The 26,736-nt window shown below is 36.5% G+C and overlaps 4 protein-coding genes across 5 annotated transcripts in view; 3 read left to right on the top strand and 1 right to left on the bottom strand.

Moving 5' to 3' along the window:
* cyfip2 (cytoplasmic FMR1 interacting protein 2) overlaps positions 1-2,871 on the top strand; it is a 47,699-nt gene extending 44,828 nt beyond the window's left edge. Inside the window, exon 29 of the mRNA XM_048175918.1 lies at positions 1,170-2,871. Coding sequence (XP_048031875.1) covers positions 1,170-1,337 — 168 coding nt within the window. The 3' untranslated portion in view covers positions 1,338-2,871. The remainder of the gene's footprint in view (positions 1-1,169) is intronic.
* Positions 2,872-6,021: 3,150 nt separating this feature from the next.
* On the top strand, positions 6,022-10,227 carry foxa (forkhead box A sequence). Its single transcript, XM_048177054.1, has 2 exons — positions 6,022-6,280; positions 8,915-10,227. Exons 1-2 carry the CDS (start codon positions 6,221-6,223, stop codon positions 9,983-9,985), a joined length of 1,131 nt encoding a protein of 376 aa, XP_048033011.1. The 5' UTR covers positions 6,022-6,220; the 3' UTR covers positions 9,986-10,227.
* A 1,879-nt stretch (positions 10,228-12,106) lies between these two features.
* LOC125259425 (glutamic acid-rich protein) lies at positions 12,107-21,747 on the bottom strand. The gene is made up of 11 exons (XM_048177053.1): positions 21,624-21,747; positions 21,046-21,105; positions 20,537-20,693; positions 19,892-19,975; positions 19,663-19,816; positions 19,084-19,587; positions 18,837-18,960; positions 17,032-17,655; positions 16,724-16,921; positions 16,609-16,643; positions 12,107-13,402 (listed from the first exon to the last, which is right to left on the bottom strand). Exons 1-11 carry the CDS (start codon positions 21,698-21,700, stop codon positions 13,296-13,298), a joined length of 2,124 nt encoding a protein of 707 aa, XP_048033010.1. The 5' UTR covers positions 21,701-21,747; the 3' UTR covers positions 12,107-13,295.
* A 1,298-nt stretch (positions 21,748-23,045) lies between these two features.
* On the top strand, positions 23,046-26,605 carry zdhhc24 (zinc finger DHHC-type containing 24). Of its 2 annotated transcripts, none has more exons than XM_048176360.1 (4): positions 23,046-23,248; positions 23,497-23,895; positions 23,998-24,275; positions 25,214-26,605. In XM_048176360.1, the coding sequence occupies exons 2-4, from the start codon at positions 23,591-23,593 to the stop codon at positions 25,504-25,506; spliced, it is 876 nt and encodes a 291-aa protein (XP_048032317.1). In that variant the 5' UTR covers positions 23,046-23,248; positions 23,497-23,590; the 3' UTR covers positions 25,507-26,605. The 2 variants fall into 2 exon arrangements, with proteins under 2 accessions (XP_048032317.1, XP_048032318.1); XM_048176361.1 differs by having other exon boundaries at positions 23,413-23,895.
* Positions 26,606-26,736: the final 131 nt, after the last annotated feature.

Genomic DNA, 26,736 nt, shown 5'->3' with positions numbered 1-26,736 from the left:
GAATTCTGAGAAATAGTCGCAATTGCGTGATAAAGTCAGAATTCTGAGAAATAGTCGCAATTGCATGATAAAGTCAGAATTCTGAGATATAAAGTCGCAATTGCGTGATATAAAGTCAGAATTCTGAGAAATAGTCGCAATTGCGTGATAAAAAGTCAGAATTCTGAGAAATAGTCGCAATTGCATGATAAAGTCAGAATTCTGAGATATAAAGTCGCAATTGCGTGATATAAAGTCAGAATTCTGAGATATAAAGTCGCAATTGCGTGATATAAAGTCAGAATTCTGAGATATAAAGTCGCAATTGCGTGATATAAAGTCAGAATTCTGAGAAATAGTCGCAATTGCGTGATAAAAAGTCAGAATTCTGAGAAATAGTCACAATTGCGTGATAAAGTCAGAATTCTGAGATATAAAGTCGCAATTGCGTGATATAAAGTCAGAATTCTGAGATATAAAGTCGCAATTGCGTGATATAAAGTCAGAATTCTGAGATATAAAGTCGCAATTGCGTGATATAAAGTCAGAATTCTGGGATATAAAGTCGCAATTGCGTGATAAAGTCAGAATTCTGAGAAAAAAAAGTCACAATTGCGTGATAAAGTCAGAATTCTGAGAAATAAAGTCGCAATTGCGTGATAAAAAGTCAGAATTCTGAGATATAAAGTCGCAATTGCGTGATATAAAGTCAGAATTCTGAGATATAAAGTCGCAATTGCGTGATATAAAGTCAGAATTCTGAGAAATAGTCGCAATTGCGTGATATAAAGTCAGAATTCTGAGAAATAGTCGCAATTGCGTGATAAAAAGTCAGAATTCTGAGAAATAAAGTCACAATTAATCTTTTTTTTTTTTTTTTTTTTTTTTTTGTGGCTTTTTTTTTTTAGTGGCGGAAACGGGCTTCCATAGCACTGTTTTCAGCATTGATAAGAAGAAATGTTTCTTGAGCACCAAATCAGAGAAATAAATTACATTAAATATATTAATATATTAAAATCTAAAACTGTTGTTTTAAATTGTAAAAAAATTGCACAAAATCACGGTTTTTATCATTCTTGATCTAATAAATGCAGTTTTAGTGAAAAAAATCATATAGACCCCAAACTTTTGAACGGTAGCGTAAATGCGCCAACTTCTGTATTTAATGTTATTTGTCGTGTAACTTTCAGCCACTGAAGAAGATGGCAGACCGCATCAGAAAGTATCAGATTCTCAACAACGAGATCTTTGCCATCCTCAACAAGTACATGAAGGCTGTGGAGACAGACAGTTCTACTGTGGAGCATGTTCGCTGTTTCCAGCCTCCTATACATCAGTCTCTGGCCACCACATGTTAAACAAACTTTGACTTCCAGCTGTCCTATTCTTCCTCTGGTGTGACATTGGTCTCAAACGTAGTGTACAGGGCCTTTGAGCTTTGAAGATTGCCTCAGTTTTATTTAAATAAGAGACAAACCTCCAGTCTCGCCACACAGTAGATTTCTCAGTCTGTCCCAGATGTTATCTAACCCTTATGAATATCAACATCCGGCATCCGTGTAACATTTGGAGGAGATTTGAAGTAAACCGGTTTGAGAGATTTAGGATTGCTAAAAATATTTCCAGGTCACCAGAGGAAGTTTTAACAAATGTTGTTTAAGTTCTAGTAAAAAAAAAAAAAGAAGTAAATCTAAATGACTTTTTGATCATAAATAACTATTAAGAGAAAACATGATTGATGTCAGTTTAGTTTTTTTAATCATGCCCATACAGATATGATTTCATTTCTAATAGTATTTGCATGTACCTCACAAATCCCATATATCCAAATATTGTTTGTATTGTAACATACAGACCAAAAAGCAAGAGTACATTGACATCTATGGACACGAATGTCCAATAATTTCTCCCCTTTCAAATATTTTTATGGCCAGAATTGTTTACAGAATTCTGTTCTCTTTATTGTATTACAGCACTGGTTTACAGGTCTTTGCATTTGTAACATCCATCATTGTAAATGCTGTCGAGATTTGCGTGTAGTACTTGTTCTAATTTTATTGGTACTTCACTGGCATCAGTATTTGCCTCAACTATTGAAAAGTAACCTCACTTATCTTTCTGTCAGTTTAATCTCAGTCTTCAGACTGTTAATTTGGGCTATTTTATACACGATAACCATGTGTAAACTAGTGAAGCAGTTCACCATTCTAAAGTACTAATAACTGGATTTGTGCTGTGATGACATCTCTTTAATTACCTCTTAGTTGTTACGGACTGCAGTAGCACTACTGCATTACCTTGACCAATAACGGACAAAAAGGGAAAATGTTGGACATCCATTGTTTCAATATCAAAGTTACTAAAACTTCCAGAGATATTTCAGTATTTACCTTCACAGGCCCTTTGCTTCAGCAGTGTTAGACAGATTGGCAAGCGTTCTGTTCAATTTTGTAATTTATGTGGCTATTGTAAATGTAACCTCATGAATGCTCATCATATTCTGTTATTTCCTTTTTTCAGTTTCAGAGTTTTCAGATTGATTTTAATCTGTTTTTAAATAACTGTTGAATTAAATGGGTATTTTCCGGTAATCTATTTATGCATAAAAGTTGATTTTTCTTGCTCTTGGAAGGGTTACTATGTGAGCGATGATGGAAAAATGTTTTGACATTTAAGGAAGTGCTGTTTTAAAAACTCAAAGCATGACAGGTGTAATTTATTGTCATCATGGATCTATTTGTGACATGAGATTTTTGTTCATATTGTTGTACAAGTGATCATGTTTTGAAATACAAAAAAAAAGAGGAGAAAATACGATGTACAACAAATGGTTCTGAACAGGAATTATAATAATGTTGTATTTCCATGAAATAAAAAAAGATCTAACTGAAATGGGCTGATTTATTAGAATTATTTGTATGTATTTATTATTATTATTATTATTATTATTTGCCTTAAAGGGATAGTTTACCCAAAAATGAAAATACTGTCATCATTTATTCCCCCTCTAGTTGTTCCAAACCTGTATAAATGTCTTTGTTCTGCAGAACACAAAGGAAGATATTTGGAAGAATGTTTGTATCCAAGCAGATCTCACCCCCCCCATTGACTACCATGGTAGGAAAAAAAAAAAAAAAAAAAAAAAAACATCTAGCCAGAATTTTCATTTTTTGGGTGAACTATCCCTTTACTACGGAAGAGGATTAGGGCCAAGCAATAATAAAAAAAAATAAAACCATCTCGAGATTAAAGTTGTTAAATTTCGAGAAAAAAACTTGTTAAATTTCGAGAAAAAAGTCAAAATAAAATGTTGAGAATAAACTCGTTAAATTACTAGAAAAAACTCGTTAAATTTCGAGAAAAAAAGTAGAGATAAAATGTTGAGAATAAAGTCATTAAATTACGAGAAAAAAATTGTTAAATTACGAGAACAAATTCGTTAAATTATGAGAAAAATGTCGTTAAATTTCGAGAAAAAAGTCGAGATAAAATGTTGAGAATAAAGTCATTAAATTACGAGAAAAAAACTCGTTAAATTTCAAGAAAAAAGTCGAGATTAAATGTTGAGAATAAACTCATTAAATTACGAGAAAAAAATTGTTAAATTACGAGAACAAATTCGTTAAATTATGAGAAAAATGTTAAATTTCGAGAAAAAAGTCAAGATAAAATGTTGAGAATAAAGTCATTAAATTACGAGAAAAAAACTCGTTAAATTTCAAGAAAAAAGTCGAGATAAAATGTTGAGAATAAACTCATTAAATTACGAGAAAAAACTTGTTAAATTTCAAGAAAAAAGTCGAGATAAAATGTTGAGAATAAAGTCATTAAATTACGAGAAAAAGTCGTTAAATTACGAGCACAAACTCGTTAAATTTCGAGAAAAAAGTCGAGATAAAATGTTGAGAATAAAGTCATTAAATTATGAGAAAAAAGTTGTTAAATTACGAGAACAAATTCGTTAAATTACGAGAATAAATTCGTTAATTTAATGACTTTATTCTCAACATTTTATCTCAACTTTTTTCTCGCAATTTAACGACATTTTTCTCATAATTTAACGAATTTGTTCTCGTAATTTAACGACTTTTTTCTCGTAATTTAATGACTTTATTCTCAACATTTTATCTCGACTTTTTTCTCGAAATTTAACTACGTTTTTCTCATAATTTAATGAATTTGTTCTCGTAATTTAACGACTTTTTTCTCGTAATTTAATGACTTTTCTCAACATTTTATCTTGACTTTTTTCTCGAAATTTAACGAGTTTTTTCTCGAAATTTAACAACTTTAATCTCGAGATGGTTTTATTTTTTTATTATTGCTTGGCCCTAATCATCTTCCGTACCTTTAAGCTTCAATTAATTAGCATTTAGTGTAAATTATTCAATTGCAGCAGTGTTTAATCTAGGCTGGAGCTTACCACAATCTTCCAGTTTAATTATAAAAAGTTCAATTATAAAATATTTTCTTTTTATCTAAATCTTCAGGTACTTTTAGCTAATCTTTTTGGTGTTTTCTGAGGTGGAATAACAGCACTTTGCTATTTTTGGTATCAATATGCATCAAAGTATAGAACAGTAAAATGCCTTTAAACTTTATTTCATCTTTATTTAAGAAAGCTTTACTTATTTGAGTAGGAGTCTTCAGATATTACCATGTTAATGCCTAATTGGTGATTTAATCAGTAAGTTCCTGTGATTTTTCACACCTTGGGTAGGTCTGAATAGGATGTAATTAATTGCCTTGTTTTTAAGAACATTTCATCTAAAGCAGGAGGCACTTAGCACTAGATAAACATTTCCTCCACATGGGGATGATGATGGCACAGCTGGAAATGTGAAGAATCCACAACGTTTTTCTCTTTCAAAAACTTAATTTGTAGAAGTTTCAAGGATGTTATGAATATTTTGCTCACTTTTGACAATATGAATAGCCTACACGACTCATAAAGTCTGTTTTGTGAGAGCAGGAGTGTTTCTTGAGGCCTCTGATTGGCTGAGCTGAACGGGCAGGCAGAGGAGGGTGGTGCTTTTAAATGGCACACAGAGTAAATGTTTGCTTTCCATCAATAAAAATGACACCCAACACCCCCAATCCGCCAAACAGCTGTCTCTCACAATGGAGAGGACGGGAGAGGGCTGAGCTGTGACCACTGAATGAGACACAATGCCAACCTTACAGACCGAAAAATAGATGCACATGAATATTATATATCGGTCTATATACATATATACGTCTTTATAGCAGTGATGATCAGAGTCAGGAGATAATTAAGAGTCAATATTTGCCTGCTGAACTTCAGGAAGAGTTTTCACCTTTTAAGGGCCATTTCTTTTCTATAACTATCATCTTTTTTTTTTTTTCAAATTACATTCATAGATTTGACAATTTATTACCTATTAAACATAAAGCAACTATTAAACACAAAACAGCTTATTTAGGTGATAATATATATAATTAAACCTAGAATAGAACATTAAAATTATTAGTATAATAATAGTGGTAATATAATATTAATAGTATAATAAAATAATATTTTTAATACTTAGCCTATATGTAGATACACTTTCTTTCTTTCTTTTTGTGAAACCAAAAAGACAGTTTTTGTCAATTTTAGTGTTTTTTGCCCCAAGCTCCTTTACTATTATTCTGTTTTCTCATATAATTCCACAATTGTTAGTCCTTATAAAGCTGAAAGAAAGAAAGAAAGAAAGAAAGAAAGAAAGAAAGAAAGAAAGAAAGAAAGAAAGAAAGGGAAATTTCAAGCCCTTTGAACAATGTAACTACATTATCAAGAGATAATCTGACCATTGTTGAATCTTGAACGTTTACTTTAAGTCGTTTGAACACAATGTTTTGGGCTAGGCCTAAAACTGTCAGGCCATTTTGAGACAATAAAATTTCAGATGATCTTTTTATTGAAGGCGTGTAATTGCTGAATAAAATAAAGTCAATAGAGCAGTGTTGTAGGCCAGTGTGTGTATGGTACAGAGGGCAGGAGGTGGGCAGGACGCTGGTCAGAGGGCGGGAGATCAGCACTCATATATGTGACTCAGTCTGTGAGGAGCAACACACTTCCAAACTTTCCTGACTGGACTCCTACTGCAGTTTACACACATAGTGTGGGATTTCCAAATGCTCTGTGATCCAAATTGAGATTTAAATATAATTTATTTCAAATTCACTCTGGAATTTTGCATTATTTGGCAATTAGTTATTTAGTTGAATAACTGAAGACATGATTGACGAAGTAAAACGTGAGAGAGGCGATCAATGGATGTCATATTACTCCAGCGAGGTATGTTTCCCATGGGAGAAAACATTTCATTCAATTTACCTGTCATTTCTCATTTATAATAACTGATATTTCGTAATTACTGTTAACTTCAGTTGTTTTGCGAGGAAATAGCCTATTTATTCTCCAAAATAGCTAAATAGAGCAACTAATAATCATTATTTTTTTATTTTATAACTTGCTAACTTTTATTTTTTTTCATTTTAATGACGTGTTTATATGTCATATTTGACGCATAAAACACCTCTAGTTTAAAACTAATCTTAAATTAAGGCCTATAGCTTGTTGTTTTATTCTAATTCATTCAAACATATTTTTTTCAGTCAAAACAACAGAATCCTTTTAAAATAATAGTTTAGAACAGGTGACTTGAATCCGTTTGAAGGTTTTATCTGCATGACGCGGTCACGTTAATGTTCCCATGGTTATACGTGTGTTTTCATCTTGTCTGCGTCAGTGTGTGTGTGTGTGTGTGGTCTAGCAGCAGTTAATTGATTGACTCTGTGATTGTGTTGAATGTCTCGCGCTTTGACACTCATGTATGACTTACAATCGGCCCAGCACGGGCTCATAACCAGAGGGGCGTTTCGGAATCCGAAACACGAAAGCGGGGTTCCGACTTGAAAGGGCCGAATTATTACGAACGGTGTCCATTTGGGGAAAAAAGAACAACTGAGAACAGCAGTCGCGCCCCCAAACACCCCTCTGTCATGAGATAGAAAAAGGCGGACGGTGAGTGACTTAAAAAGAGACAAAACAAGGGTGAGAAGAAAAGCCGGACTAGCCGGATAATGGGGTTATCGTCCGGGTGGGTGGTCAGAATACATTTACATGGCGTTACCAAAGGCGCCAAGGTTTGGTTATGAAATAAAGGTTAGGCAGGAATCTATGGACGTAGATATCAGCAATACAAGTCCAAATGATGCACACTCAATGTCCAATATTAATGAGTTAATATATTTATGACCCAAATCATGCATTACCAAAATGCTCAAAGAGCAAGCAAATGTGTGACCCTGGACCACAAAACCAGTCATAAGGGTCAATTTTTTGAAATTGAGATTTATACATCATCTGAAAGCTGAATAAATAAGCTTTCCATTGATGTATGGTTTGTTAGGATTTGGCCGAGATACAACTATTTGAAAATCATAACACTATAAACAGCAAACTATAAAGTCTTTTAAATTATATAGCTCATTCAGTTTTAGATTTAATCAGATTTAATAGGTTTTTTTTGTTTGGTCAAAGAAAAAGCCATAATTTTAGTGACAAATTCAACAACAACTGCCATTGAATAATATGTTTAATATAAATATATACCAATTTTATGTTTTAAAAAATTATCCTATTCATTGTTAACATGTATTAATTACTTTAATGAGCTCATTGTTTCTACGATTGAGTTAATACTAATATTTATGACCTAAATAATGCATTACCAAAATGGTCAAAGAGCAAGCAAATTTGTGACCCTGGACCACAAAACCAGTCATAATGGTCAATTTTTTGAAATTGAGATTTATACATCATCTGAAAGCTGAATAAATAAGCTTTCCATTGATGTATGGTTTGTTAGGATTTGCCCGAGATACAACTATTTGAAAATTTGGAATCTGAGGGTGCAAAAAAATCAAAATATTGAGAAAATCGCCTTTAAAGTTGTCCAAATGAAGTCCTTAGCAATGCATATTACTTAGAAAAACTAAATTTTTTATACATTCATGGCAAAATATCTTCATGGAACATGATCTTTACTTAATATCCTAATAATTTTTGGCATAAAAGAAAAATCAATAATTCTGACCCATACAATGTATTGTTGGCTATTGCTACAAATATACCCGTGACTTATGACTGGTTTTGTGGTCACTCAATCCTATAAGGCAGAACATCAAACTGTATATTAGCCTTTTTGTTTGTTTGTTTTTATTTGCCCTTTTTAAAGGGGGGGTATTTCTCTTTATGTAAAGTAGGTTTTTTTACCCATATAAACCATACTTCCATTTATGTAGCCTATCATACTTTATTTGAAAATGAACTACAGTAAATTTGATGGCTGTTAATTATAAAATCAAAATAATGCACACAATCATAACTCTATGAACAGCAAACTATAAAGTTTTTTTTTTTTAATTATATAGCTCATTCAGTTTTAGATTTAATCAGTTTAATATTTTTTTTTGTTTTTTTGTCAAAGAAAAAGCCATAATTTTAGTGACAACAACAATTGCCTTTGATTTATATATTTATAAACATAAAATTATCCTAATTTTATGTTTTAAAAAATTATCCTAATCATTGTTAGCATGTATTAATTACTTTAATGAGCCCATTGTTTCTACCTTAAATTAATACATTGTTTAAATTAATACATGATAACAGATCACTCTAAATTATAATGTTGACATATGCATTTCCTGTAAAGCTGCTTTGAAACGATATGTATCGTGAAAAGCGCTATACAAATAAATGTGAATTGAATTGAATAAAATATAAGATAACAGAATTATTTTTATGGGACATTTTTTCACCTTTGATTTTTGCCACAAGGCCTTGGTATATTTCTGACTCTGTCCCTCACATTACAATAATAATGTTCTTTTCAATTATAATGATCATTTCTCGTTTTTGCAGGTGTATTATGGAGCAGACAGTCTGCCGCTGGGCCCTAGAGGATATTCCCCCCCAGAGCATCACTACCTGAGTTACGGCCCGTCGTGTGATTCAGCAGCTGCGGGAAACACCGGGAGGCTTGAAAGCCCAGTGGGGATACTGCCTCCACCAAATCCCAAAGGATACGTTGAAAGCAGCTCCAATGAACCTGAGTTTCCGGCACTGAAATCAGTTTACAGACGGACCTTAAGCCATGCCAAACCGCCGTATTCCTACATTTCTCTAATCTGCATGGCAATCCAGCAGTCACCAACCAAAAGACTGACTCTGAACGAGATCTACGACTGGATCCGCCAACTCTTCCCGTATTACAGACAGAATCAACAGCGATGGCAAAACTCCATCCGCCATTCCCTGTCGTTCAACGACTGCTTCGTGCGCGTACCGAGATCGCCGGACTCGCCAGGGAAAGGCTCGTACTGGGCCCTGCACCCCGACTCCGGTAACATGTTCGAAAACGGCTGCTACATGCGTCGCCAGAAGCGCTTCAAGTGCCAAAAGGCGACGTCGCCATCAGCAACGAAAAATTCGGATGGGGAAGCTGTGAAAGTTGAAGGGAAGAAAAAAAAGGTGGAGGTCAAGACAGTCATCTCTTCTTGCAAATCACCTGTACCTCCTTCGAGTGACACCACAACACAGCATTCAACCATATTACCAGCGCCCTATCCAACCAACAAAGCACCTTCTGCTTCCCATCTTCCTCAGCATCTTACTCACTCACACGCTTTGTTTCCTACCCAGACTCCAGATATCTCAACACACTCCCTGAGTGTCCCATTCCCAACAATGTCCAGCCCAAACCTGCAGTCTGCCCCGTCAGCCTCTATGGAAACCAGCTTGCACTGTGAACCAACGTCCCAAAACCCCATTTCTGTCCCGCGACTTATGGACTTCCAGTACTGCGAGACCCCTGTGAGCTACCCGGTTTACTGTCAGACAAATTCCCATCCCAACTTCACCTCGTATGCTGGAGACTCCGTTTACTATCCTGGATTTAGCATGTGTTCTGCTCCTCTTCTGAGCTCCTCCTGATCATCCTTCTGTAGCGTATTAAAAATGAATCTGTTTCTTTTTAGATACTTATAATTGCTGTATATATTAGTTAATGGACGCCCCATAGCTGGAGAAGTATCTGTTATCTGATGCTAAAGGATTTCTGTGATTCTCTGTGTGAATGTTTCAGATAAATTCAATTGAATTGAAGGTGTTTGAAGATACATATCAACATGAATTCCTTGCTGTAAATCTCAAGTAAAATTTTAAACATTTCAAAAGGTGTTAATTCTGTTATTTGCGTGTCTGGTGTAAGGTGCAAGTATAATCACATTTTCAGGCTTTCACATTATTCTGCTGCATTTTTTAAATTCCTCAAGAGAGTGTTTGGGGAAGAATCAACTCAACTGAGGCATTGTCCTGCTGTCATTGTAAAAGATAAACATCATTTCCTGCCCTAACATTCCTCACACTAACCAAGACAGCCACACTGAAAACTAGTAGCCACCTTTAGAAACCAATAAAAATGAATAAAATGGACAAGACACATAAACAGCAGATTCTGAACAATAAATAATCATGAAAATAATGAATAAATTATAAGTTATGACAATTAATTAGATGATATAAATTTAGGAATATTATGCATATTAATGTAAAGTAAATAAGAATGTATAATACTAACATGTCTCTAAACAGGCAGAAAAACTATAAGAATATAAAATAAATAATATAAGAATATGATGCATATTTACTAAATGAGTTTGAAATAAAAGTATAATCATGGTGCTAGCATGTCTCTTAACAGGAAGGAAAATTATAATATAAATAAAAATAAATTACATATGATAAAAAAAATAATGCCTATTAATTTACAAGTAAATGAGTTTAAAATAAAAATGCATATTTATGGCACTAACAGGTAGAAAAACCTGCTCACTGCACAAACTACTGATTTACTGATGATATAAGATGGGTAGTGTCCAGACATGGCTTGCGATTTTGACTGTGTGATGGGCCGAATACTGGCAATAGAAAGGTTGCGACCCCCTCCATCCCCTCCTAGTCTAACCTTTGATTCCTGGGTAAGCAGGATTGTGTTTGAGTGTATGAGAACAAAAGGAAGACACTGGTCTTAATGGTGGACCTCCCCAAAGCAGTGTCTTCTCAACAATGGGACACAGGGACACCCACAGCGATCTGAGCAGAAGCCACAGACCCCTCAGTGTGTGTCCGTGATTCAGAGAGAGGGCGAGACGTGAGGAGTTCATGAGATTTCAGGACTGATCTGTTCCTGTGATGGTAATTGTCTTCTTTAGAAGTCGGCCCGTCTTCAGATCCTGCTGTATGCTGATATGATGGATGACCGTGCTGTTGCTTTCAAAATATAGTCTGGCTGTGTGTGTATTCAGTTCTAAGCAATACAGGGGTGTGAATTGTGATTTCTAGAGTGTGAAGATGCTGTCTGTAGGTCATCAGTAGGCCAGCTGTGGATGCAGACTGTGAGGGGGGTGGGACGGGAGGAAGGGGTCTGCTGCCAGGTGACTGTTTGTCAAACTTGCTTCAGCTCATCTGTATAGTCTTATTAAACTTAAAATAGCTTAAAGTTGAATTTATGGTATCAAAAACATCATTATGACTACTATAAGTCACTTCTTTGGATGATATCATCTGCCAAATGCAATGTAATTTATTGAAATTATATGAATGTAAACTACTAGTTTTGATAGAAATAAAACTTTTTATTCAGCAAGTATGTATTAAATTGATAATTTTTATAATGTTACAAAAAATATATATTTCAAATGCTGTTCTTTTGAACTTTATTTTCATCAAAGGAAAAATATATATCACTGTTTCCACCAAAAAAAAAAAAATTAAGCAGCATATTTGTTTTCAACAAAAATAATAAGAAATGTATTATATTAGCATATTAAAATGATTTCTAAAGGATCATGTGACGTGGAAAATTCAGCTTTGCCATCACAGGAACAAATGACAGTAAACAGTTTGTTTTTTGTTTTTTTTTCAATTGTAATAATATTTCACAATATTACTGTTTTACTGTATTTTTTTATTTTTGTGAGCATATGAGACTTCTTTAAAAACATAAAAATATCTTACAGAACCCAAACTTTTGAATGGTAGCTACTGTATAAGAGAAAGACAAATTAAATATTTTTTAAATAATAATTTCATAAAATATTGTATAAATAAAAAGGAATAAATGTAATTAAATTACTTCAAAAGTGTATATTTAAGCTTTACATCATTCATGATCAGCTTTTTGCTTTCACATTATAAATGATCCTGTGTTGTGCCAGTTTTAAAGTACAAAATTCATAGGTCATAAAAAAGCTGCATGCACAATAATTATAAAAGAATTACAAAATGCTGTTTAAAAACGGTACAGCATGTCACATCGCATCAACTACCCAAAACTATCAACTATTTTATTAACATTTCGTCAATGGCTGCTTAAAACATCTGATGGGGGTTTTGTTCCACTTGTCAAAAAGCTGGTATGTGATTGGCTGAAAAGTGGAAGCTACCCTGTTGGCATGGCAGCGGTCGAACAGACTAGGCCATGTTGTTTACACAGTGGCCAGCTTTTTATTGCCTGTCTGTGCCTGCGCGTCTCCGTTAGTGCCCCTCCGTCTCCTTTCACAAGGGCTCGGGTAAATATGCCTGTTCAAATAGCCATCACTCAGAGGCAGTGACAGGCCTGTACTCCTTCCCTTAGCACCCCCTCTTCGTCCGAACCCCCACTCATCCCCCTCGCTTCAGGCCACGCTCCCTATCTGAATGAGAAAGCGCTCAAACTGTGGCTACATTTAAATTAATGCCGAAGAATTCAGGGCAAACACTTTGATTCCCAATAGGACATAAATAAAACAGATTAAAGAAATTAAACTTTTCGGTTTTATAAAAGTGACACCATTTGCTCAGAATAAAATCTATAACTTGGCCTATTTCATTTAATGTCATCCACTATTCATCTCCTCTATTATTCTCTCTTCATCTCTGGATCCACCTGTGTTTGCAGAGTGACAGTGGTGTGGTGCTTTCAGGACAGTCAGATAAGCTACCAGCAAATAACAAAAAAAAAAAAGATGAGGGACACCCAGCATCTATTTATCCCTTTCTTCCTCTTTCATCCCTTTGTAATCTGATTCCTCTATTCATTGCTCGGCCTTGTGGCTCTCTGGTCGGTCTGAGGCTGCTGTTTAGGGTGTGCACCTTGCTCATTTTCTGAAAGCATCGAGTTATTGCAGCTTCTGTCCAATGTATTCATCCATTGTTGTTTCCTCTTTCCATTATTTCCCACCTTTATGTTCTACTTTCTGGTTTAATCATAGAAGTGGTCAAACTCATCATCAGATTCCACTGACTCATCTGTGGCTGCAGGATGGTTCTTCTGTGGTTGATTTTCCTCTTTTGAACAAGAGTGTTGATCTGGATTAAAAAGATAAGATTTAAAAAAATATGAAATGCAAATAATAACATTCCATTAGTCAAATTTCACTGTTACAATGGATGGATGGATGGATGGATGGATGGATGATAGATAGATAGATAGATAGATAGATAGATAGATAGATAGATAGATAGATAGATAGATAGATAGATAGATAGATAGATAGATAGATAGATAGATAGATAGATGCAGTGGGTACAGAAAGTATTCAGACCCCCTTAAATTTTTCACTCTTTGTTATATTGCAGCCATTTGCTAAAATCATTTAAGTTCATTTTTTTCCTCATTAATGTACACACAGCACCCCATATTGACAGAAAAACACAGAATTGTTGACATTTTTGCAGATTTATTAAAAAAGAAAAACTGAAATTTCACATGGTCCTAAGTATTCAGACCCTTTGCTGTGACACTCATATATTTAACTCAGGTGCTGTCCATTTCTTCTGATCATCCTTGAGATGGTTCTACACCTTCATTTGAGTCCAGCTGTGTTTGATTATACTGATTGGACTTGATTAGGAAAGCCTCACACTTGTCTATATAAGACCTTACAGCTCACAGTGCATGTCAGAGCAAATGAGAATCATGAGGTCAAAGGAACTGCCTGAAGAGCTCAGAGACAGAATTGTGGCAAGGCACAGATCTGGCCAAGGTTACAAAAAAATGTCTGCTGCACTTAAGGTTCCTAAGAGCACAGTGGCCTCCATAATCCTTAAATGGAAGATGTATGGGATGACCAGAATCCTTCCTAGAGCTGGCTGTCCGGCCAAACTGAGCTATCGGGGGAGAAGAGCCTTGGTGAGAGAGGTAAAGAAGAACCCAAAGATCACTGTGGCTGAGCTCCAGAGATGCAGTCGGGAGATGGGAGAAAGTTGTAGAAAGTCAACCATCAATGCAGCCCTCCACCAATCGGGGCTTTATGGCAGAGTGGCCCGACGGAAGCCTCTCCTCAGTGCAAGACACATGAAAGCCCGCCTGAAGGATTCCAAGATGGTGAGAAATAAGATTCTCTGGTCTGATGAGACCAAGATAGAATTAAGGCCAAAAAGTTCTAAGCGGTATGTGTGGAGAAAACCAGGCACTTCTCATCACCTGTCCAATACAGTCCCAACAGTGAAGCATGGTGGTGGCAGCATCATGCTGTGGGGGTGTTTTCAGCTGCAGGGACAGGACGACTGGTTGCAATCGAGGGAAAGATGAATGCGGCCAAGTACAGGGATATCCTGGACGAAAACCTTCTCCAGAGTGCTCAGGACCTCAGACTGGGCCGAAGGTTTACCTTCCAACAAGACAATGTTGTAAGAACACAGCTAAAATAACGAAGGAGTGGCTTCACAACAACTCTGTGACTGTTCTTGAATGGCCCAGCCAGAGCCCTGACTTAAACCCAATTGAGCATCTCTGGAGAGACCTAAAAATGGCTGTCCTCCAACGTTTACCATCCAACCTGACAGAACTGGAGAGGATCTGCAAGGAGGAATGGCAGAGGATCCCCAAATCCAGGTGTGAAAAACTTGTTGCATCTTTCCCAAAAAGACTCATGGCTGTATTAGATCAAAAGGGTGCTTTTACTAAATACTGAGCAAAGGGTCTGAATACTTAGGACCATGTGATATTTCAGTTTTTCTCTTTTAATAAATCTGCAAAAATGTCAACAATTCTGTGTTTTTCTGTCAATATGGGGTGCTGTGTGTACATTAATGAAGAAAAAAATGAACTTAAATGATTTTAGCAACTGGCTGCAATATAACAAAGAGTGAAAAATTTAAGGGGGTCTGAATACTTTCTGTACCCACTGTAGATAGATAGATGGGTGTCTCAGAACAAGCCGTGTCTCAGCAGTGTCTCAGTAAAAGCTGTTTGCAGATTCTGTACGAAGTGATGTCACTTTGTACAGGCCCCACCCAGAACTGCCGTATTAGCATAGACCCCGCCCTGACCGAGTTGTACAAAGTCTGCTTTTGTCTCTAAAGCCCAAAGTGTATTTTGTACGCGCAGGTCACACAGTGTTTTTGCAGTAATTAGTTTATCCACAAGGTGGCAACCATGCCCTGGGGCCGTCGATTCACAAGGTAATCAAAGAAAACCTGCATAAACAGAACAGCCCGGAACACATGCAAGCTACAGCGAAAATGGAGGCCTATAAAGAAAACAGAGTTTAGAAAGTACCCTCATTTGTACAACTCTAGCATGAAAGAATACAAATATATTTACATGGGTTGTAACTCATGGCGAGAGATTGCTCAAAACTCTGCATGTGTCAAACGCCTGTGTATGCGTATGAGTCAAGTGAAGTATACTTCGCAAGGCTGTGCGTTTGACTGTGCGCGTACGCTAAAAAATATCGACCGACCAAAGTATACCCAGGGCTTAAGCTGGAGCTGCTGTAGCGACAAGAATATCTGGTAGGCAATTGCAGTGTTTTGTTGTTGGATGTAAGAGTGAACATAACAGTCTTCATTAACTCACGACATCTGAGCCATTGAAGATGCAGTGGATTAGTTTTGTTTTTGAAGGAAATGCGCCACAGATCTAATATACACATGCGATTTCTGTTTACATTTACAGACATAACCGACTGTTTATGTGAACTTTGTGTGTTTTTGACAACCTTGTATGTATTTGACAGTTTAAGCACAATAAAATGTGAAAGAGAAGTTAGTTTAATACAAGACGTGCTGTCTGACATCCAGCTTTCTGTGCGTGTGCTTCAGATGTGTGTGCTCAGAAAACTATTAATTATAAGTTTAAACTGATAAAGCTTTAAAACGCACGCAGATAATAAACTTTCATGATGAATAATGCAGGCAGGAGCTGTGAATGAAAGAAGCGCTATTCTGGATAGGGGGCAGGGAGCAGCAGCTCATTTGCATTTAAAGACACATGCACGAAAACAGCATGTTTTTGGTAGCACTCAAAAATGGGTGTTTACAACATGGTATAATAAATGATCTGTGAGGTATTTTGAGCTGAAACTTCACAGACACATTCTGGGGACACCTGAGACTTAAATTACATCTAAAAAGGGGCATAATAGGTCCCCTTTAACAAGTCCTGAGTTTTTAGTTTTTAAGTAGGGTAAACTTGGGTCAATCTCAAAATGACAAATCCTGAAATCACCTTATAGTTTGCAGGTTTGTACTGCAAACCAGCTAGCTTTAATGTGCAAAATTAAACATACCATCTGACTGGTCTGTCTCCTCCACGTCATCCTCCCTATGGGAATAAATAAAGGTTAGAAAGAGTCCTGATGAGCAAAACCTATACAATACGGTACAGAATACAACAAAACTCACTTCTGTGTTTGGGAGTTGACAGGGTTGAGAAGGCCTTCAATATCATCATCTTCATCATCAGGGCATTTTGTGTGATCATCAAAAGGGTCTCTTGACCAGGGGTATGCTTTCTCAACCACAACCTCATCTTCATCATCTTCTGTTTCTTGATTGCAAACCTCTTCATCTTCGGTCTCATCTGCATACAACTCTTCAAGACTATGCAGAAAGTCAGTATTAGTCCAATGAGGAGAAGATTCATTTTAAAAATAAATAAGAAGTGATGAATATTCATGAACAGTGTTATTTGCACAAATTGAAATATACACCTTTTGTGAATGTCTCTGTCTGAAGTATTAAGTTTTTTGTCATCCTCTACACTTCCTTGAGTTTTTCTGGCCTCCTTTCCATCTTGAAAACTGTTCTCTCTCTCCTCTTCCTCCGTTGTCTCTCCTCCATCTTTGCTATCTGGAATATCCTCTGGAACATCTCCTCCCCCTTCTGGCTCTTCTCCATCACTGAGTTCAATCCCATCTCTCTTTCCCATCACTTTCTCACTCCCTTCTTCATCATCACCCTGTGCTTCATCATCCAATTCTGCTTCCTCTTCTCCACCTGTGCCTTCCTCGTCCTCTTCTTCATCTTCAACTTCTCCATCACATATTTTCTCTTCTGCAACATGACTGTCATCATTTCCTTCAAAATCTTCTTCCTCTCTAATGTTGAGTCCTTCAGATCCAGCTTTCTTTTCTGAGCTTACACTACTTGGAAGTATTTCTTGGCTCCTGCTTTCTTCCTGTTCGTCTTCCTCTTCATCTTGCATCACTGCATCAACATTTTTCTTAGTGACAATAGGTTCTTTGCTGCTATACTTCTTAGATGTTTTTTTATGTATTTTGCTGATTTTTGTGTCCGAGTGGCTATCCGAAGCATCTTGGGACATAGTGGAAGAGCTACAACAGATAATTGTGGAAAGATGTTACAAAGAGATATGAATGCTTTGATAGTTTCCAAAATCTTACAGAAGATCTAGGGCTGTCACTAATGATTATTTTGGTAATCGAGTGATCTGTCAATTATTTTGATGATTAATCGAGTAATCTGATTGTTTTTAGTGATAACAAAAACAGACCTAAGTGAACAATGCCCTTTAAAATGATTTCAAATACATATATAATAACAAAGAGGCAATAATAATAGGTTCAAATAAAGTATCAAACGCAAGTAATCATATGGTTTATTTAAACAAACAACAGTGTAAATATACGTATGCCCGGTTTCACAGACAAGGCCAAGCCCCTGACTAAAATGCATATTTGAGCTGTCTTAACTGAAAGTCACTTGTACTGACATATCTTAAAATATCTTGAGACTTAAAGTCTCAAGATGCACACAAGGTTTTTTTTTTTTCAAAGACATGTTTATAAAAGCTACTTAAAGGGATAGTTCACCCAAAAATGTTTATCTGCTTACCCCTAGGGCATCCAAGATGAAGGTGACTTTGTTTCTTCAGTAGAACACAAATGATGATTTTTAACTCCAACCGTCAAAAAAACATGCACAGACAAATTCAAATTAAACCCTGCGGCTCGTGACGACACATTGATGTCCTAAGACATGAAACAATCAGTTTGTGCGAGAAACCGAACAGTATTTATATCATTTTTTTTTCTTTAACTGCCCTGCACATCCTGTTAGTGAGGTCATAAAACGCATTCTGATGACGGAAGTGATCTCTCGCGCTTTGCTTCAATGAGTGCAAGACATCAATTCTGTTGTCAGAGCGCGATCAGACCTTACTAAGCGAATGCTGAACGCAATTGGACATAGTGGTGTTTTAGAGGTAAAAAATTATACAAATACTGTTCGGTTTCTCGCACAAACCGATCGTTTCGTGTCTTAGGACATCAATGTGTCGCCACGAGCCGCAGGGTTTAATTTGGATTTGTCTGTGCATGTTTTTTGACTCTTAAGAGACGAAGTTCCCACTTCATTATACGACTGACAGACCGCAACGGTTGGACTTAAAAATCATCATTTGTGTTCTACTGAAGAAACAAAGTCACCTACATCTTGGAATCCCTAAGGGTAATGGATTGATAAAAATGTGAGAATTATTGTTAATTTGGCTTACCCTTGAGAATTGTTATCATATTCTGTGGAGTGTGATTTGGTCCCATCTCTTTTTTTCTTTCCCCTTTTTTGCATCCCAGAAACCATGACTTCACTACTTTCTTCATGGTCAGTTGATAGACGCACTTTAAGCATACAAAATATACACAGACTTATAAGGACAGTTTGTTAACATTAAACTAATATCATGTAATATTTTTCCAAATGAGTTGCATCGATGTAAAGTTACGAAATTTCACAAAACTAACCTGGCCTACAGTCTAGCTCAGACCGATCACTCTCTTTCCCATTCCTCCTATGTTTTAGTCTCTGGCAACTCTCCTCATTTGGGTTCAGTGTTTCTTTTGCAACCTTCTCATTGCCTGTCTCACTGCGTTGGATTCTTTCCTCACTGGGGTCTGGTACATCCATCATACCCCACATCATGGGGCTCAGCACAGGAAGTCGTGGCCAAGAAGCACCAGCAGGAGTGAAGTGAGCTGTAGGCATAAACCCTTGCCTTATACCGGCCCATAGATGGTCCATTGATGGTGGCTTCTGCTGGACTGGAGAATGTGATTGATGGAGTGAATCGCCAGGTAAAGAATGGTAAGGATGATTTAAGGCTTGAATGTTCTGAAGGTTTTTGTAATCCTTTGGAATATTGTTTTGGGGGAGTCTGGAAATAAAAGGCTCTGAGCCAGTTAACCAAGAGGGTGGATAGTAAGGATGATGGCCATTTGGGTTGCATCTGTCAGCATTTTGCTTGATGTCTTAAGAAAGAGGACAGTGTTAACAGTTTCCTCAAAAACGCTGATGATATAACAGAAATTTGCTAAGCACATTACCTTTTGCTGTCTGAGTGTTTTTCATGGTGTGAGAAGTTTGAGATAGATTTGGAGAATTGGAGGATAGAGGGCCTCTAAAGTCAGACCTATGAGCAGTCTTCATACCTTCATCCTCCTCCATCTGCTGAATATAGTTCTTTAAGTGCTGATGTACCTGCTTGATACACACATCACAATCAATACAAGTTTACACCTTTTAAAAGACATCACTTTCCCTTTAAAAAAGCACCTTGGACTTTTCAGAAGCTCTTATGTCTTTCAGTCTTTTCTGCCATTGTGGGAAGCTCTCTTCCAGATACTGTTCATACTGAACCTTTTAAAGAGCAAATGTGTAGGTTAGTTCAAAAACAAAAAAATAATCATGTACATGCAATACCAAATTGCAATTAATCATTTTGTCTTTAAGAAGACAAAAGCAGGTCATGTGATGGATTTGCTTTTCTATGCATTATGATACAGAGCACACTCCGAAAATAAAATACAAAAATTGTACATTTAGTGATACACAGCATGTCACTATATTGTTAAAGGGACATCTTTATACATTATTTATCCTTAAAAGTTGCATAGTAGAACATTAAAGTAAACATAAAATGGAAATTGCAATAGTCTTTCTTTGTTGTGACGTATCCGAGTGAAATTTCAAATGAGAAAAAATGTAGAGGAGGACTTATTTTTGTCCTTTGTGAATTAATTGGATTGTGGTCATTTGCTAATTGTGTTTTCATGTGATTAGCAGGTTGCTGGAGTGGAGGGATTGTTGGCCCACTCTCGCACACTTCATCAGAGAGATGACATTACGAGGACATTTTTCTGTCAATACAGGTGTATTCTGTCAATACAGGGGGCAAGGAAGTCCTGCATGGTTGCTTACCCGTATACTGTTCATGGCTTCGGTGCGGGCCAACATGTCATTGAGTGTGTCTTGTGCCCTCTGAAAGTCCTGCAGTAGCTTTTGGTTATGGATCTGAGCCCTACGCTCCTGCTCACTGATCTCCAACCAGCGACCCTGCAGCCAGGCAGCCCTGTTGCTATATCACAACAAAAAAACATGATTAAATCATTCATAAGCGATAAACACAAAACTAATGCTGGCATCTTCTAAAATCAAGATGAAAAATGAAGTCAAATTCTCCTTGATAACCTGAAAAATCTTGCTTATCCAGTAGAAACTTATTGATTCACATATAGAATTCTTGTTTGATTCCATTGGTTCCAAAATGATAGGCTTTAGGATTTTTGACAGCAAAGATAGTGCCAGACATGTAAATATTCCATTTCATAGCAGCACAATGCCATAGACAACACATTCCATTTATTCTAAAATTCTGAATTCGATAAATAATTATGTTAGGATGTTCAGTGAATGGATAGGTTTCTTACAGGCGATGATTTCGCTGTTGTGATTGAAAATCACTCTGGAGCTGCATCCTTCTTCGCTGACTACAGAGATTGGATATTAGAGATACAGATAAACATTCAGAAAAAGTTAGTAAAGTTAAACAGACTACAGAATGATTTATAACCAAATAACCATATAAACAAAAGGAGATGTGATAAGCAGTTTCAGTTTCATTGCATCTTTTTACCATAAAACGAATCTACATAACATCCTACAGGTAATGTTATTTGTTTCATAGTTTTAAAGTAAATGACTGATGACAGAATAGTCAGTTTTGAGTGAACTATCTCTCTAGTATTTAGATTTTTTACTACACAATAGCGCCCTCTCCTGGGTTTTAACGATTCGGCAGACCACAACACAATGAAATCAGAATTCACTTAGAATTTAACTCACAATATCATAGCAATGTGTGCCACACAACACTTCCACATCACAAACTAAACTATTCTATATAGAGAACTTGAGTAAATATAACTCCGAGACAGGTAGAAACAGATCTAGGGCAGGGACGAAACGAACAAAATAAAGTCACACGAACACACGAGGGGTCACTCACTTGTGTTGTATATTCTCGTACACTTTCCTCAGATAATTGTCATGGCGCTCCTCCTCAGCCTTTGTAAATGATGTCATGTTAAACTCGCTCTGAATGGCAATCTGCTCTCAACAACCAGCAGTGCGGATTATGAGATTAGGGATTATTTGTTGCGAAAGGGGGTCAGAAAGGAAAGGGGTGGTCAAAGGAAAATCGTGTCTGTCTATATATTAAACGTGATTTAAATGTGATTTTTATTGTGTTAAAAATGTAACAGTGAATGTAAAATTAATAACTTAAAACTTTAATTTATTTTATTGTGTGTGTGTGTGTGTGTGTGTGTGTGTGTGTGTCATATTTTGGGGACAAATTTCGTACCTAGAAGTGAGCAAAACCCATACAAAACCTGACAAAATCTCCAAAAACCTCCCGTTGGTGAAGTCCTCATTTCTAAACCTGGTATATAAAATAAAGGCCTTATTTCAATTAGGGTAGGCTACTTAAGTAGCTTTTATAAACATACCCTAGAAAAAAACATTACTGATGTGTATCTTTAGACAAAACAATGGCACTGACATGTCAGTGCGAGTTGCTTTCAGTTAAAACAGCTCAAACATGCATTTCATTCTAGGACTAGTTTAAGCCTTGTCTGTGAAACCGGGGGTTTGTAATTAAAGGTTTTTTTCAGCGTGTCGAATCAGCGGTTCAAAGCGCCAAAGTCACGTGATTTCAGCAGTTTTGCGATTTGACAAGTAATCCGAATCATGATTCGACACGCTGATTCATAAAGCTCCGAAGCTTCCTGAAGCAGTGTTTTCATCACTGTCGTTATTTTGTTTTTTTGGCTCACCAAAAATATTCTCGTCGCTTTATAATATTAATATTGAACCACTGTACTCACATGAACTGATTCAAATATGTTTTTAGTACCTTATGGATCTTGATAGAGGAAATGTCATTGCTGGCTATGCAGGCCTCACTGAGCCATCGGATTTCAACAAAAATATCTAAATTTGTGTTCCGAAGATTAACGAAGGTCTTACGGGTGTGGAACGGCATGAGGGTGAGTAATTAATGACAGAATTTTCATTTTTGGGTAAACTAACCCTTTAAGCTATGGTGTGTGTGTGTGTGTGTGTGTGTGTGTGTGTGTGTGAGATTTATGAGGACACACATTTATATAACATGGGTATTACACTGGTATTATGACGTAAACATGAAATATGAGAATATTTAATGAGTCCTCATATTTAAAATAGCTTTAAAAACATACTAAACAATGTTTTATTAAAAATGTAAAAATGCAGCATGTTTTCTGTGATGGGTAGGTTTAGGGGTAGGGGTAGTGTAGGGGATAGAATGTACAGTTTGTACAGTATAAAAACCATTACGCGCGCGCGCGTGTGTGTGTGTGTATGTATATGTGTATGTGTGTGTGAGAGAGTGTGAGTGAGTTGTACAACCCCCTTATTTCCACGTGGAACTGTTGTAGAGTGCCGTTTACGTTAGAGGGACCGTTTCAGCTGTAACACAGCCCTGTCATGTGCCGAATGTTGTTAGCCTGCAGCAGCAGTTCATTGTGCGAGAGACAGCAACCAGCAGAGAGAGTATTTCTTGGCGAAACGATATTCTGAATGGAATGACAGGTCGGTATCAATTTATATATGTATATAAAGTCGTATGAGTATTTTATAGTTTCTAGCTTCGATATCTGTTGACAATGTTACTGGAGCATTCAAAGTAAAGTGTTAGAGTTAGCAGTGTCCTATTCATAACTAACGTACTTTACAAAACTTCCTGTTTGTTGCAGCTTCTACAATGTCCTTTAGCCAAAAGACTTTTTAAGGATTTTAATGTCTCTCTCAATTGGCCATTTTTCTGTTTTTGTGATCAGATTCGAGCAAACGAGAATCGAGTGGCTTTACAGGTAGAAAAAAACAGGTTAAGCAGGTAGTGTCTCACGCAGCGGATGATTTAAAGCTGAAAACATGGCTAGGTTCATGAGTAGAGTTTGGTGTAAGGTGGAGTCAACCAGTCGCCATCTGCCTATCGTTCTGAACGCTTTTCTGGTGTTCTCCATCACTGCTGAGGTCAGCTATCTGGTGCTGGTGGAGGCTCCTTTTGAGCCAGCAGAGAAGAAGACGGAGTGGTCCACCATATGGAAGGCCATGCATCTCTTCGCTCAGTACTTCATGCTGGGAAATATAACCTGGAATGCTTCGCTGTTCGTGAAAACTAACCCAAGTATCCGTGGAGTGTTTCTTGGAGGAGATGTATTGGGTCAAGGGTGGAGGTAATTGGTTTGTTTTTAGTTTTATTTAATACTTTTGTGGTATTCGCCAATTCAATCAAAAGTCTGTAAACATTTAAGTGATATTTTCCTCTTCTATGACAGGTACTGCTACAGCTGCGAGACACACACTCCTCCACGATGCTCACACTGCCACGATTGCAATGTGTGTGTGCTGCGCCGTGATCACCACTGTGTGTTTTTTGGCCAGTGTGTCGGTTTCCGTAATTACCGGTATTTCCTGACCTGTTTGTTCTTCATGTGGGCAGGGCTGCTCTATGCAGTAGTCATGAATGCCGAGGTCTTCATTGTCATCCTAAAGGAGGGTGTTACTTTTCACAGTGTCATGCTTTTGCTCATGCCCTGGATAATGCTCGTCTCTGGTGAGTATGAGGTTTCTAATGAGTGTCTGCTACTGCTATGAGAAATCCATAATGCCACAAGAAATCAATTTTTTCCTCTGTCTTTTGAAACTAGAGTTGAGTGTGCTGTGGAAATGTTTATCCATCCAATGTTTATCCAATATTATGCATGTTAATCTTGTCGGATGATATTGGCAGTCCTCATTTGTAAGTTGCTTTGGATAAAAGAATCTGCTAAATGAATATAACATAGATTAGGACATCTTAAAAATGCAAAAATTAGGCCTACTTAATAGTCTTGGAAAGCATTAGTTACACCACCATTCAGAAGTTTGGGATCTGTAGGATTTTTATTTTTTATGTTTGAAAGAAATTAATATTTTTATTCAGCAATGATGCGACAAGTTGATCAAGGCCTTAAAGACATTTATAAAGTTATAAAATAATTTATGTTCTTTTTTATTCATTAAAGTATCCTGATAATGTAATATATCATTGTTTCCACAAAAATATTAAGCAGCACAACTGAATTCAGCATTGAAAATGATAATATGAAATGTTTCTTGAGCACCAAATCCACACATTAGAATGATTTCTGAAGGATCATGTGACACTGGAGACTGCAGTAATGATGCTGAAAATTCAACTTTGCCATCACAGGAATAAATTACATTTTAAAATGTATTAAATGGAGAAATGTATTTTAAATGTTTCACAATAATACTGATTTTACTGATTTTTGATTAAATAAATGCAGCTTTGGTGAGCATAAAATACTTAAAAACTCAGCTTTAAAAAAAAACTTAAAAAAAAAAATGTATGTTAGTATATGTAGAGCAAAAAAAGGGGGGGGGGTCATAATATGTTTGTGCATAAAATTATGCATTAAATAATGTATTAAATGACACCTTTTAAATTGTCACAAAAATACCATAAACATTGTTTTTCTCCAATCACAGGACAGGTGACAGCGCGGGCATTTGCTTTTGCATTCATTGCTGACACTTGTGTAGTGGGCTTCCTACTGGTTGCTGCTTTTCTCTTCTTTCACGTGGTTCTGATGCTGAGGGGACAGACCACACGTGAGTGGTACTCCACACGGAAACCTTACAGCCTGGGGGTGCTGGCCAACATCAGGGAATGCCTGGGCAAGTACTGGTACATCTGCTGGCTCTGTCCATTGATACCTTCCCCGCTGCCGGGAGACGGCATAAACTTCAAGGTGACTGGTCCACTAGAGCCCAAGAAGTAGGGTGTGCACTGATAGGTATTTTCTCATTGCAATTTCAATACACTGGCCCAGCTGATCCAGAATGGCATGTTGTTGAACCTGCAGCAGCGGTTGCATGCTGTGCTCACACCAAACAATTAGCAGCTCTCTTTTTATCTGAAGAACCAGCAAGAAATGCAGATTTTTAATTTCACTTTACAATTGTTTTTCTACATTGCAGCAGTCTTATTGGTTTTAATTGGTGTTAATTTGGTGGATGTCAAGCATGTCATTTTAAATATTTTATAATGCGTTTTGTTTTTTGGTCTATTGTGCAATCGTTGCTTTTGTAAAGCAAACTTTTTTTGAAAAGGGAATTATTTGAATAATATCTGAATGGTTTGCTCTTTTATTTTATTTGCTCTTTTTTTTTTTTTTTTTACAGTCATTGTCGTGCCAAATAATCTGTCCAAACAAATGTGAATTAGTTTTGTCAAAAATACCAACCACGACACCTGGATTACTGAATACCGGTCAGTACTGACATTTTAAAAAATATGACGCTTTGAGCACTGTTGAGCGGATTCGTAAACACCTCTGATTGTGTTCATGCGCTCATCAGATATGTCTGTGATTGGCTACAATGATCAACGCTTCAAAAACATGTTGTAAATAGACATCAATGGCGCTCTTCACTGAGCGCTTACACAGATGCCCACAGGAGTGTCTATCAGCAGTTCCTGCTTTCATATTCGAAGTGTGCTTTCAAACACTCCCGTGCGTTGATCATTGTAGCCAATCACAGACATATCTGATGAGTGTGTGAACACAAAGGCCAATCAGAGGTGTTTACAAATCTGCTCAACAGTGCTCAAAGCATCATATTTTTTAAAATGTCAGTACCGACTTGGTATCGCGGTTGGTACTTTTGACAGCACTAATGTGAATGTGCTGTATGCCAAGCTGTCCTCTATTTTTTTTGTCTGGAATTATACAACAAATGTAATTTTGTTTGTATGGCACTGAATATTTTTTACCTAAAGTTTAATGTTTATATTTGTTTGTTTGTTTTTTAATCAATACCAAGGCTTGTGTTATCTTTCCATAAAATAAATACCTTTTTGGGTTTTTTATTTATTAATTTATTGTATTAATTATTCGTAGATATATCTTAAGTGTCCAAGGCTACCCTGCTTCAACCTTGTTACCAACATTATTGTTAGAAAACAAATATTTTACATTATTATATATATATATATATATATATATATA

The sequence above is a fragment of the Megalobrama amblycephala genome, linkage group LG23, assembly GCF_018812025.1.
Source record: "Megalobrama amblycephala isolate DHTTF-2021 linkage group LG23, ASM1881202v1, whole genome shotgun sequence".
NCBI classification, from domain to species: Eukaryota; Metazoa; Chordata; class Actinopteri; order Cypriniformes; family Xenocyprididae; genus Megalobrama; species Megalobrama amblycephala.
The sequence above is the reverse complement of the archived record's forward strand: the minus strand, read 5'-3'. Positions and strand labels throughout refer to the sequence as shown.